Raw genomic sequence first — 12,651 nt, forward strand, 5'->3', positions numbered from 1 at the left:
ATTGCACAAATTCACAGAAACAAGCTTTTGCATTTTGATCCAAGCTGTTTTCTCCTCTCGTAAAGATATAATATTTTTAAAGCATGGGTGAGATCAGCAATATCAGTGCAAACAGGGAAAGCTTGAAGATTTTTTGCCATTTAAGGCAAAAAGTATAACAGTTGTGAAACCATGGTATTTTAGCAACACAAATAATTTGCAATATTTATCATATGTTGTGACCATGTTAATATTTTTAGCTACAGTCATTTCCTGTATCGTGTGGTAAAATACATAAATGCTGATCTGTTTAATCTCTCAAACATTTGTCTAAACAAAAACTGTTTATCGTTTGACTGTTATTTGATCAAACTTTTGATAAATGATGACCTGAACTTATTCTTGACTTCTCTTTAATTATTGAGCCAGTAGTTACCTGCAGTTTGTTTCAAACTCAACATGCTATCTTATTTTTTTTTCCCTAAATGAGGATGACATTTCCAGTAAAAGTACAAGCTGCAGGTATTGCAGCTAAAATACACACATTCATACAAGTTAGTTAGGAGCTTCCTATTGAATTCTGTCACCCAGCAGTTATTGATAAACACTGCCTAATACTTTATGGTTAAAAGCTGAGTATGGGCATGTAGTTTAAATGCCAGGAGATGCTTGAGCTCAGTAAAAGACCAAACATTACTAAGCATATTCCTTGAAGTATTTAATCCAATTATTGTTCCTGAAAAATAAATGATTGATTATGTTAAGGTATGCTTAAAGGTTGATGACCAGTGGAGGGGTTGTTCAATGTCGTGTGATTTGCCACAGTCCATTACTTGCTGAAATCAATGATTAGGCATATGCACAAGTTATAAAGGTTGTTAACCCAGACCTGCTGATCAAAGCCTCATATTCGTTGGACATCAACAAATTTTGTGTTAGCTGATGAACAGAGAAGCACAGTGACATTTTGAAGGCAAACACAAAAAATGCTGGCAAAACTCAACGGGTCTGACAGCATCTGTAGAGACAGAACTGAAGATTCATGCTGGACTGGAATCATGGACTCTGTTTCTCTCTCCACAGATACTGTCAAACCTGCTGAACTTTTCTAGCATTATCTGTGTTTTTATTTTTCAGATTTCCAGCATCTGCAGTATTTTTGCTTTTATCTGACACTTCTAAGACGTATCCTCAGTTGAACGGAAAGGAATAATTACTGCAAACTTAGCAAATGAGGAGGCTGACGTTTGGTTCTGGGGGATTTGCATGCCCTAAATAAAATGTAATGAGGGTTGCCAATGGAGGAATTTTCTGATGCTGAGAATTAAAAAGAAAAATAAGGTACAATTCTTGCCCTTTTTCCTTTTTACTTTGCATTTGCTCTCTGTGATCTGGTCCAGTTTTGTTACTGTGTTGAATCTTTGCTGGAATATGATTCATTGTGTGCCACTGGACTCCTGGTACTCATCTGTATAACCATTGTTCATACATGGTGGTAAGAAGGACAGGTTGATGGGTGGACAGAAACTGTAAGCAGAGTTTTGATGGTTGATAATGTGATACCAAAGGAGGGTGAGCCCAGGAATTTGTGCTGCTTGCCAGCACATCATTTGTTGGCATCATCACTCCTCCAGGCTGTTTTTGTGCAGATTGAGTCAGGGGTGGAATGGCTACTTATTTGCAAATGGCAGGTAGCCAGTTGTGGTAATTAAGCAAACAACTGCAGACAATGAAGATCTGAAACAAGCCAGAACAGAGAGAGTTCAGCAGAGAAACTCAGTAGGTCTGACACTGTCTGTGGAAAGAAAATGGAGTTAACATTTCGAGTTCTGCTTGTGTTCTAAAGAAGGGTCATGAGATTCGATGTTAATTGTTTCCCCTCCACAGATGCTACCAGATCTGTTGAGTTTTTCCAGTGATTTCTGTATTTGTGTTGTTTGTGGTCATTAAGTAATTTGGCACAGTCTCTGTGTCATGCCAACTGGATGTTTCCGGTAGCATGTGTGACTGAGAAGTTGAAAAGATGGCCTTCAGACAGAAAAAGGATTAAGTGTGGTTGCTGTCCATCCTAGTGGAGATCCATTGTTACAGTATACAAACAATCCGTTAGTTCCACACATGCTGTTTCTTGTTGGATTCATTGCTTTTCCTGCACTCAACCCCTTGGAGAGACACAAAACTATAGACACAAACCTCAGCCAATTCAGGCATCAGCAAAAGATTTCTGGATGATTGCTCCATGCTTATCAAACACGTGGTGCAAAACTCTCAACCTTGTAGGTTGCTGCTCGTAAAAAATGATCTCCCTTGATCCAAGATGATCTCATTACAAAATGCATCTGGCTATGCTGACCCATCACCTCAAAGATGTATTGATTGATCTGGCGTCAATAATGTTCCTAATAGTTTTAACCACTTAAATCTGTGGCCCTCACTAATTCTATATCTTTTTGATGAATCCAAAGCACAGATATGGTCTATTTCCGTGGCTCTGAGTTTGTGCTTGTCTAGACTGCTCTGAAAGTAGTCATCTGTGGTGTTCATAACTGAAATGCAGAGAATGAAACAGAGCAGCAGTAGATGTGCCTGCCACTACTTTTGCAGCAGAGGCTTTTGGGGCACTTACCTCCCTCAGTAGGTATATGTGGCGTTTATTGATATAATTTTTGCCCAGGTCCAACAGCTCAGTTTCACGTCTAATCTGGAGTTAACTATTGCTTCACTAGCTTGTTGAATTCAAAGAAGCTAGATGGTGAAAGGGAGTTGGCAGTAGTCTGCTGCCCAATGCAAGGGATTCTTTCAGCATTCATTATGGAGCCAGGGCAGCTGAATCTAACCCTCTTCCCTAGCCCTTCAAGAAAGCCTTTGACATTTGCAGCATAGATTGTCAATGCCCCAAACCCCAGCCCTCCTATTTGCCAGCCTCCCCCTGAATGTTGGGACCAACTTCAGTGTTCCCTAGCTACAGGTTCCTGCCACCAGGCTTCCTTTCACCTACTAGGAGACCTTTTGGCCAGCAACTCTTGGATAGGCACATGGAAAATTAGAACAATGAAGGGCATGTAGGTTAGTCTGATCTTAGGGTAGGACAAAAGGTTGGTACAACATTGAGTGATGAAGGGCCTGTACAATGCTGTACTGTTCAATGTTCCAAAAGTTAAAGTCAAAACAAATTAAGTTTGCGATCGCTGTAGTCACAATAGATCAGAGGAGTTGACTGCTCTGCTCCCCCAGCCCTTCAGCAGAAAACTGTCTCCTGTTCATCAAGACACAAATTGCAGTTGTTTTGTGGTACTTTTCCAGAAATATACAGATCTAGTGTTCAACACATGGTGTGGGCATAATAGTGGACTAGTGTGCTATGAAGTCCTCAGCTTGTGGAGAGCAATTGAGCACAGCTGCACTGCAGGTTAAAAGCAAAAGATAATCTCTTGCTCTAAATGCAGCAAGCCTATCGAAAGGAAACTTAAGAAAAAATTAGCAGTGATCCTACAAATCCCAGAATCTCAATCAACTGCTCACTTACCAACAGCAATATTATTAATTATCAACCAATATAACAGCCTGTTGTCTATTTTTGTGAACTCTGAGACTAATCCATGCATATATTTTAGCTTTTTTTATGGGGCTCTCTTTTTTATTTTAATCTGTGCATATGTATATTATATTATATTATTATTTCTTTCACTTTTGGTATTGCAAAGAAATGCTGGTAATATTAGCTCCTTTTAAAATATAAGTTAATTTGGTCAGGAAGGAAGGCATCAATTTTAGGGACCTTTTTCAAATTACCCTGTTGTAACTACCTGAGGGGGTGAGTAAATTAAGAAGGAGAGCCACTTCTGTTTTCATTGTCTGGGAACTTGATAATGAGTATCTGTGTGAAACTGTAATAAATGGTGGAACCTCCCTGCAGGGCTGTTCATAATAATTGCTAATAGAAATATTGGGGAAAAAAAGAAACTGGCTTCTTTGGATGAGGCTTGTGGCGATCACATGATAAAACCTCCAGGAACAGATCCAATCAAATTTAGCAACCCTCTTGTATATCGAGCAATATCATTCCATTTATTCCCTAACAGGATGGGCTTTCACCATCTTGGCCTTTTGAGTATTGAAGATGACAGTTTTCATCTTTAAATGTTACGTTTGGACAATTTGCGATGTAGGAGCATATTAGTAATGGGAGAAGTTACATGTATTGATCATCACCCTCCATTTTCCTTTTGTTTTCTTTTTTGATCAGTGAACCAACTTGTTATACTGCTTTCACACATGGCTTTATCAAATGCTTGCTATATTTTGTTCATAATTGTAGAAGAGATAGAAATTGCAGGATTAGTAATTAATGTAAATAGAAAGAAACAAAAATGCTATGTTAATGAATGTACAATTTCTGAAACTGTACAGTTACCAAGTAGTTCATTTGCAGTTGTTAAAAATGTGAAGAAGGCACTTGGTGCACTTGCCTTTACTATTCAATGCATTGATTGCAGGAGTTGGGATGTCGGTGTGTACAGGACGTTGGTTTGGCTTTTGGAATACTCTGTACAGTTCTGATCTCCTTGCTGTTTAAAAAAAAATTGTGAAACCTGAAAAGGTTCTGAAAATATTTACAAAGATGTTGCTGAGGTTGGAAGGTTTGAGCTTTAGAGAGAGGCTGAACACCCTGGGTCTTTTTTCCTGGAGCATTAGGGGCTGAGAGATGATGTTACAGAGATTTATAAGATCATGAAGGGCATGGATAGGGTGAATAGCCAATATCTTCATCCCAGGATAGAGGAGTCCAAAACTGGAGGGCAAAAGTTTAAGGTGAGAGGGGAAAGATCTAAAAGGGATTTGGGGGCAACCTTTTCAGGCAGAGGGTGGTGCTTGTATGGAATAAGCTGCCAGAGGAGTTGGTAGAGGCTGGTACAATTATGACCTTAAAAGGCTTCTGGATGCGTATGTGAATAAGAAGGGTTTTAGAGGGATGTGACCCAAATACTGGCAAATAGGACTAGATTAATTTAGGAGATCTGGTCGGCATGGACAAGTTGAACTGACTGTCTGCTTTTGTGCTGCATATCTCTATGAATCCAGCAACTCAATTGTTTAGCCACAGCTTTATCCTTCCTCTTAGTGATTTTGGATTTGTCATTATTTAAATGACCAATAAATAGAGTCATAGAGATGTACAGCATGGAAACAGACCCTTCAGTCCAACATGTCCATGCCGACCAGATATCCCAATGTAATCTAGTCTCACCTGCAGCGCCCGGCCCATATCCCTCCAAACCCTTCCTATTCCTATACCCATCCAAATGCCTCTTAAATGTTGCAATTGTACCAGCCTCCACCACATTCTCTGGCAACTCATTCCATACACGTACCACCCTCTGCATGAAAAAGTTGCCCCGTAGGTCTCTTTTATATCACCCTAAACCTAATCCCTCTAGTTCTGGACTCTCCGACCCCAGGGAAAAGACTTTGTCTATTTATCCTATCCATGCCCCTCATAATTTTGTAAACCTCTATAAGGTCACCTCTCAGCCTCCGACGCTCCAGGGAAATCAGCCCCAGCCTGTTCAGCCTCTCCCTGTAGATCAGATCCTCCAACCCTGGCAACATCCTTGTAAATCTTTTCTAAACCCTTTCAAGTTTCACAACATCTTTCCGATAGGAAGGAGACCAGAATTGCACGCAATATTCCAACAGTGGCCTAACCAATGTCCTGTACAGCCGCAACATGACCTCCCAACTCCTGTACTCAATACTCTGACCAATAAAGGAAAGCATACCAAATGCCGCCTTCACTATCCTATCTACCCGCAACTCCACTTTCAAGGAGCTATGAACCTGCACTCCAAGGTCTCTTTGTTCAGCAACACTCCCTAGGACCTTACCATTAAGTGTATAAGTCCTGCTAAGATTTGCTTTCCCAAAATACAGCGCCTCGCATTTATCTAAATTAAACTCCATCTGCCACTTCTCAGCCCACTGGCCCATCTGGTCCAGATCCTGTTGTAATCTGAGGAACATTCTTCACTGTCCACTACATCTTTAATTTTGGTGTAATCTGCAAACTTACTAACTGTACATCTTATGCTCGCATCCAAATCATTAATGTAAATGACAAAAGGTAGAGGGCCCAGCACCGCTCCTTGTGGCACTCCACTGGTCACAGGATTCCAGTCTGAAAAACAACCCTCCACCACCACCCTCTGTCTTCTACCTTTGTGCCAGTTCTGTATCCCAATGGCTAGTTCTCCCTATTTTCCATGAGATCTAACCTTGCTAATCAGTCTCCCATGGGGAACCTTGTCGAACGCCTTATTGAAGTCCATATGGATCACATCTACTGCTCTGTCCCTATCAATCATCTTTGTTCCTTTAAAAAACTCAATCAAGTTTGTGAGACATGATTTCCCATGCACAAAGCCATGTTGACTATCCCTAATCAATCCTTGCCTTTCCAAATACATGTATATCCTGTCCCTCAGGATTCCCTCCAACAACTTGCCCACCACCGATGTCAGGCTCACTGGTCTATAGTTCCCTGGCTTGTCTTTACCGCCCTTCTTAAACAGTGGCACCACGTTTGCCAACCTCCAATCTTCCAGCACCTTACCTGTGATTATCAATGATACAAATATCTCAGCAAGAGGCCCAGCAATCACTTCTCCAGCTTCCCACAGAGTTCTAGGGTACACCTGATCAGGTCCTGGGGATTTATCCACCTTTAAATGTTTCAAGATATCCAGCACTTCCTCCTCTGTAATCTGGACGTTTTGCAACAGGTCACCATCTATTTCCTACAGTCTATATCTTCCATATCCTTTTCCACAGTAAATGCTGAGCAAAATATTCATTTAGTATCTCCCCCATTTTCTGTGGCTCCACACAAAGCCACCTTGCTGATCTTTGAGGGGCTGAAAAATGTGTTGCTGGAAAAGCGCAGCAGGTCAGGCAGCATCCAAGGAGCAGGAGAATCGATGTTTCGGGCATAAGCCCTTCTTCAGGAGTGAGGAGGGTGTGCCAAGCAGGCTAAGATAAAAGGTAGGGAGGAGGGACTTGGGGGAGGGGCATTGGGAATGTGATAGGTGGAAGGAGGTTAAGGTGAGGGTGATAGGCTGGAGAGGGGGTGGGGACGGAGAGGTCGGGAAGAAGGTTGCAGGTCAAGAAGGTGGTGCTGAGTCTGAGGGTTGGGAATGAGATAAGATGGGGGAGGGGAAATGAGGAAGCTGGAGAAATTTGCATTCATCCCTAGTGGTTGGAGGGTTCCTAGATGGAAGATCAGGCGTTCTTCCTCCAGGCGTCGTGTTGCCATGGTCTGGCGATGGAGGAGGCCAAGGACCTGGATGTCCTTGGTGGAGTGGGAGGTGGAGTTAAAGTGTTCAGCCATAGGGTGGTTGGGTTGGTTGGTGTTGGTGTCCCAGAGGTGTTCTCTGAAACGTTCTGCAAGTAGGCGGCCTGTCCCCCAATGTAGAGGAGACCACATCGGGTGCAGCAGATGCAGTAAATGATATGTGTGGAGGTGCAGGTGAATTTGTGGTGAATATGGAAGGATCCCTTGGGGCCATGGAGGGAAGTGAGGGGGGAGGTTTGGGCGCAAGTTTTGCATTTCTTGCGGTTGCAGGGGAAGGTGTCGGGAGTGGAGGTTGGGTTCGTGTTGATCTTTGAGGGGCCCTATTCTCTCCCTAGTTATCCTTTTCTCCTTATATATTTGTAAAAACCCTTTGGATTCTCCTTAATTCTATTTGCCAAAGCTATCTCATGTCCCCGTTTTGCCCCCCTGATTTCCCTCTTAAGTATACTCCTACTTCCTTTATACTCTTCTAAGGATTCACTTGATCTATCCTGTCTATACCTGACATATGCTTCCTTCTTTTTCTTAACCAAACCCCCAATTTCTTTAGTCATCCAGCATTCTCTATACCGACCAGCCTTCCCTTTCACCCTGACAGGAATGTACTTTCTCTGGATTCTTCTTATCTAATTTCTGAAGGCTTCCCATTTTCCAGCCGTCCCTTTATCTGCGAACATCTGCCTCCAATCAGCTTTTGAAAGTTCTTGCCTAATACCGTCAAAATTGGCTTTCTCCAATTTAGAACTTCAACTTGATCTGGTCTATCCTTTTCCTTCACTATTTTAAAACAAACAGAATTATGGTCATTGGCCCCAAAGTGCTCCCCCACTGACACCTCAGTCACCTGCCCTGTCTTATTTCCCAAGAGTAGGTCAAGTTTCGCACCTTCTGTAATACATCCACATACTGAATCAGAAAATTTTCTTGTATGCACTTAAGAAATTCCTCTCCATCTAAACCTTTAACACTATGGCAATCCCAGTCGATGTTTGGAAAGTTGAAATCACCATAACTACCCTATTATTCTTACAGATAGCTGAGATCTCAGTTTGTTTCTCAATTTTCCTCTGATTATTAGGGGGTCTATAACCCCAATAAGGTGATCATCCCTTTCGTCTTTCTCAGTTACACCCAAATAACTTCCCTGGATGTATTTCTGGGAATATCCTCCCTCAGCACAGCTGTAATGCTATCCCTTATCAAAAATGCCACTCCCCCCTCCTCTCTTGCCTCCCTTTCTATCCTTCCTGTAGCATTTATATCCTGGAACATTAAGCTGCCAGTCCTGCCCATCCCTGAGTCATGTTTCTGTAATTGCTCTGATATCCCAGTCCCATGTTCCTAACCATGACCTGAGTTCATCTGCCTTCCCTGTTAGGCACTTTGCATTGAAATAAATGCAGTTTAATTTATTAGTCCTACCTTGTCCCTGCCTGCCCTGACTGTTTGACTCACTTCTGTTCTCGGCTGTATCGAGCTCTTTCCTCACTATCTCCCTGGATTCCCCAGCCCACTTACTAGTTTAAATCCTCCCAAGCAGTTCTAGCAAATTTCCCTGCCAGTATATTCGTCCTCTTCCAATTTAGGTGCAATCCATCCTTCTTGTACAGGTCACTTCTACCCCAAAAGAGATTCCAATGATCCAAAAATGTGAATCCTTCTCCCATACACCAGCTCCTCAGCCATGCATTCATCTGCTCTATCCTCCTATTCCTGTCCTCACTAGCTCATAGCACTGAGAGTAATCCAGATGTTACTACTCTTGAGGACCGCCTTTTTAAATTTCTGCCTAACACTCTATGATCTCCCTTCAGAGTCTCAACCTTTTCCCTTCCTATGTCGTTGGTACCAATGTGAACAATGACCTCCTGCTGGCCCCTCTCCCCCATGAGAACATTCTGCACCCTCTGAGACATCCTTGATCCTGGCACCAGGGAAACAACACACCATTCTGCTTTTTCTCTGCTGACCACAGAAATATCTGTGTGTACCTCTGACTACAGAATCCCCTAACACTGTTGATCTCTTGGAAGCTGACGTACCCCTCATTGCATTAGAGCCAGTCTCAATACCAGAAACCTGGCTGTTCGTGCTACATTCCCCTGAGAATCCATCACCCCTTACATTTTCCAAAACAGCATACCTGTTTGAAATGGGTATATTCACAAAAGGCTCCTGCCCTAGCTGCCTACCTCTCTTACCCTTCCTGGAGTTAACCCATCTATGTGACTGTATCTGAGACATTCCCTCCTTCCTACAACTGCCATCCATCACATACTGTTGCTGTTGCAAATTCCTCATTGCTCCTGTCTGTCTCTCCAACTGATCCACTCGATCTGATAAGATTAGCATCCAACAGATTTATGGCAGATATAATCCGCAGTAACCCTTAAACTCTCTTTAAACTCCCACATCTGACAAGAAGTACATATCACTGCAAAGGTCATTTTTACTCCTTCACAATGTACAGATGCAGAAAATAACACTGTCTTATTCCTTTACAAACACTGCCCCAGGTTAAATTAATAGCTATGGCTTATATTTTAAGTTTTTAATCAAGAGACTTATCTCCAGAAATATATAATCAAGAAAGAACCCACTGTACTCACTAATACAGCCTTTCTCTTGGACAGACTTAAAACAACAATTAACTTATCTGATTCTGTGCTGTGAACTTTGCCCAATAGTTCCTCCAAAATTAGTTGTGAATTTCACTGTTTGTTAATTTTCCCAGATGCACTCCGATGTCCAGCAATACACGAATTCCAACAGCAAAGGCGGTAACTGTACAGGTTCTTTCTCTCACTCACTCACACTCTCTCTCTCTCTCTCTCTCTCTCTCTTTTCCAGTGACCTCACCATGTGCTTCCTTTGTCTGCTCCTTCTCCCTTTTAAAACTGCTGTTGTTTTGACTTTTTTTTCCCTAAAGTTCCAAAACAATGCAACCACATATAAAACAGTAATGGCTGCTCCTGGAATTTGAGGAAATCACCTCCAGTATCTAAACTACCTCAAAGAAATACGAGCAGCTCTTACAGCCAGAAATTTTTCCTGTCCTCCATCTTGGATTACCAATACTTTTCTTTTTAGATTAGATTCCCTCCAGTGTGGAAAAAGGCCCTTTGGCCCAACAAGTCCGCCCCAACCCTCTGAAGAGTAACCCACCCAGACCCATCTCCCTCTGACTAATGCACCTAGCATGATGGGCAATTTAGCATGGCCAGTTCACCTGATTTGCACATCTTTGGATTGTGGGAGGAAACCCACGCAGACACGGGGAGAATGTGCAAACGCCACACAGACAGTGTGCCCGAGACTGGAATCGAACCTGGGACCCTGGTGCTGTGAGGCAGCAGTGCTAACCACTGAACCACCGTGCTATGAAACAGACATGTTGTATACCTCAGAACACACGATTATGGATGTTTCACAGACCATGTTTAACTTTACTGTCCTAATCATGTCACGCTAAATGTAATGTTGTTGTTACACATCTCTGTTTGCAGCTGCCTGTTGTTTAGCAGGATGATGATTCTTTCTCTAGTTTGTTCCTTTTTCCTTCAGCTGCCATATACACGCTGAGGTTACAAAGGCCTAAGCTACAGTCTGGCCAATTCAACTGGGATCATTTGAGAAAGTTACAACCTCCTGCTGAACTTGCCCTGGGAAATGGCTAACGTGCATTGACTGCAGATACTGCATCAGTATTTGTAAACATTATGGTTGCTTCAAATGAGACAGGAAGTCCAGCTTTGTATTTTGTATTTACAAGCTAAGTTAGTACTATTCATGTTTAACTGCATTTCACTTCTTGATCCATGAGCAGTACATCCAAACCAACCAGTTTAGCCAAACTTCAACCATCTTGAGAAGTCATCAATTGTCAATTTAGCCAGTGTGTTGTATAAAAGTAAAGAATGACTTTAACAAGATGTCAGCTGAGTTTGAATTTATTAAACCTACAACAATAAGCAATTTTCCACACATAAAGATGGACCATACAGCTGTCCAATGCCACGCAGTAATTCCTCTGAAGTGAGTGATTTTATAGCAGGGCTTGTTTCCAACTATCTGTGGAAATTTGAAAGGATTTAGTTGCCTTTTCACTGGTGTGTTTACCTCATTTTATAGAAAAATTAAAATGCATTTTGTATTGAAGTTAAACTTGCCGGATGTACTTTAAGGTTTAAAGTAAATTGAAGGGTGCTAATTATGTTAAGCTGAAACAAAACTGTCATTTGTGAGCATTTCATTTTGCAGTGAAGCTTGGTGCCCTGTTTTATAAGAAATTTGGTGGGCTACACATCAGGACATTGAATGTTGGAAGGGTATTTGTGCACAGATAGGTCAGCATGAAACAAAGTGAAGTCAGCAAGCTCTGAAAATGAGCTGGAGTAATCACTGAAGGATAGTTTCTAGGATCCTTCATTATAAAGTAACAAAAGTAAATTCCGATTGTGTTTCATCTCCTCATACAGCATTTCCTGAGGAAAAGCTGAGATGTGATTTTTTTTGTGTGAATTCTCCCTCGAGAATTCCTTTGATGTGCTTTGGCAAATGGCTGTCTTCTGTTTACGATCAAAAATACATGGTTTTAGGTTTCACAAACAGATGACCAACGATGTCTGCTAACTTGGGCAGTGATTTAAAATAAATTCATGGCTTTTTAGTATTTCTTAACCTCTGTACTCTCTCTCTCTCTCTTTTTAAATCAAATTGAAGCCCATCCTATCACTCCTCCTAAGCTTTGTACTTTGCTGTGTAGGCATGCAGATGAATTTTCCATAAATGTGCTGTCGGAGCATGTTGGAACATTTCTAACATTGAAGTAGTGGTATAAGTGAAAGTTACTTTTTGTAATGATTAGTAATCTGAGATGGTGACCATTGATTGGCTAAGGTTGAGATGAATAAAAATAAATAAATGTAGATCATTTGCATTATCCCATCGGATTTTGAACAGAATAATTGAGCTGTTCCTCTTTCTTGCAATTGTGTTCTTCTCTAGGATGAATCTACAGGAGAGATTACCTTCTACATGAAAGGGGCTGATGTGGTCATGATGGGAATTGTTCAGTACAATGATTGGCTCGAAGAAGAGGTATGTCATGTTCCCTTTTTTTGTTCATTTTTTCAAAAGACCAGGTCCACCAGTGGCTGCACCCCTCTGGACTTCAGCACTAATATCCTCTAATTCATTTTTGAAATCATTACAGAAAAGAAATGACCACTGTATATGCTGTCTTGATTTTTATTATTTATAAAGGTGGGCTGCTAATTTTGCAACCCTAATATTAAACCCTACACCCGATGAGAATAGGGTAG

At 41.6% G+C, this 12,651-nt stretch overlaps 1 protein-coding gene across 2 annotated transcripts in view; it reads left to right on the top strand.

Annotated features, from left to right (window-relative positions):
• The window catches only part of LOC132822908 (probable phospholipid-transporting ATPase IIA), a 177,516-nt gene that overhangs the window by 107,239 nt on the left and 57,626 nt on the right, over positions 1–12,651 (top strand). For both annotated transcript variants that reach the window (XM_060836310.1, XM_060836311.1), the window contains one exon: positions 12,335–12,427. In XM_060836310.1, the coding sequence (XP_060692293.1) occupies positions 12,335–12,427 (93 nt within the window). The remainder of the gene's footprint in view (positions 1–12,334; positions 12,428–12,651) is intronic.

The sequence above is a fragment of the Hemiscyllium ocellatum genome, chromosome 15 (genome assembly GCF_020745735.1).
Source record: "Hemiscyllium ocellatum isolate sHemOce1 chromosome 15, sHemOce1.pat.X.cur, whole genome shotgun sequence".
NCBI classification, from domain to species: domain Eukaryota; kingdom Metazoa; phylum Chordata; class Chondrichthyes; order Orectolobiformes; family Hemiscylliidae; genus Hemiscyllium; species Hemiscyllium ocellatum.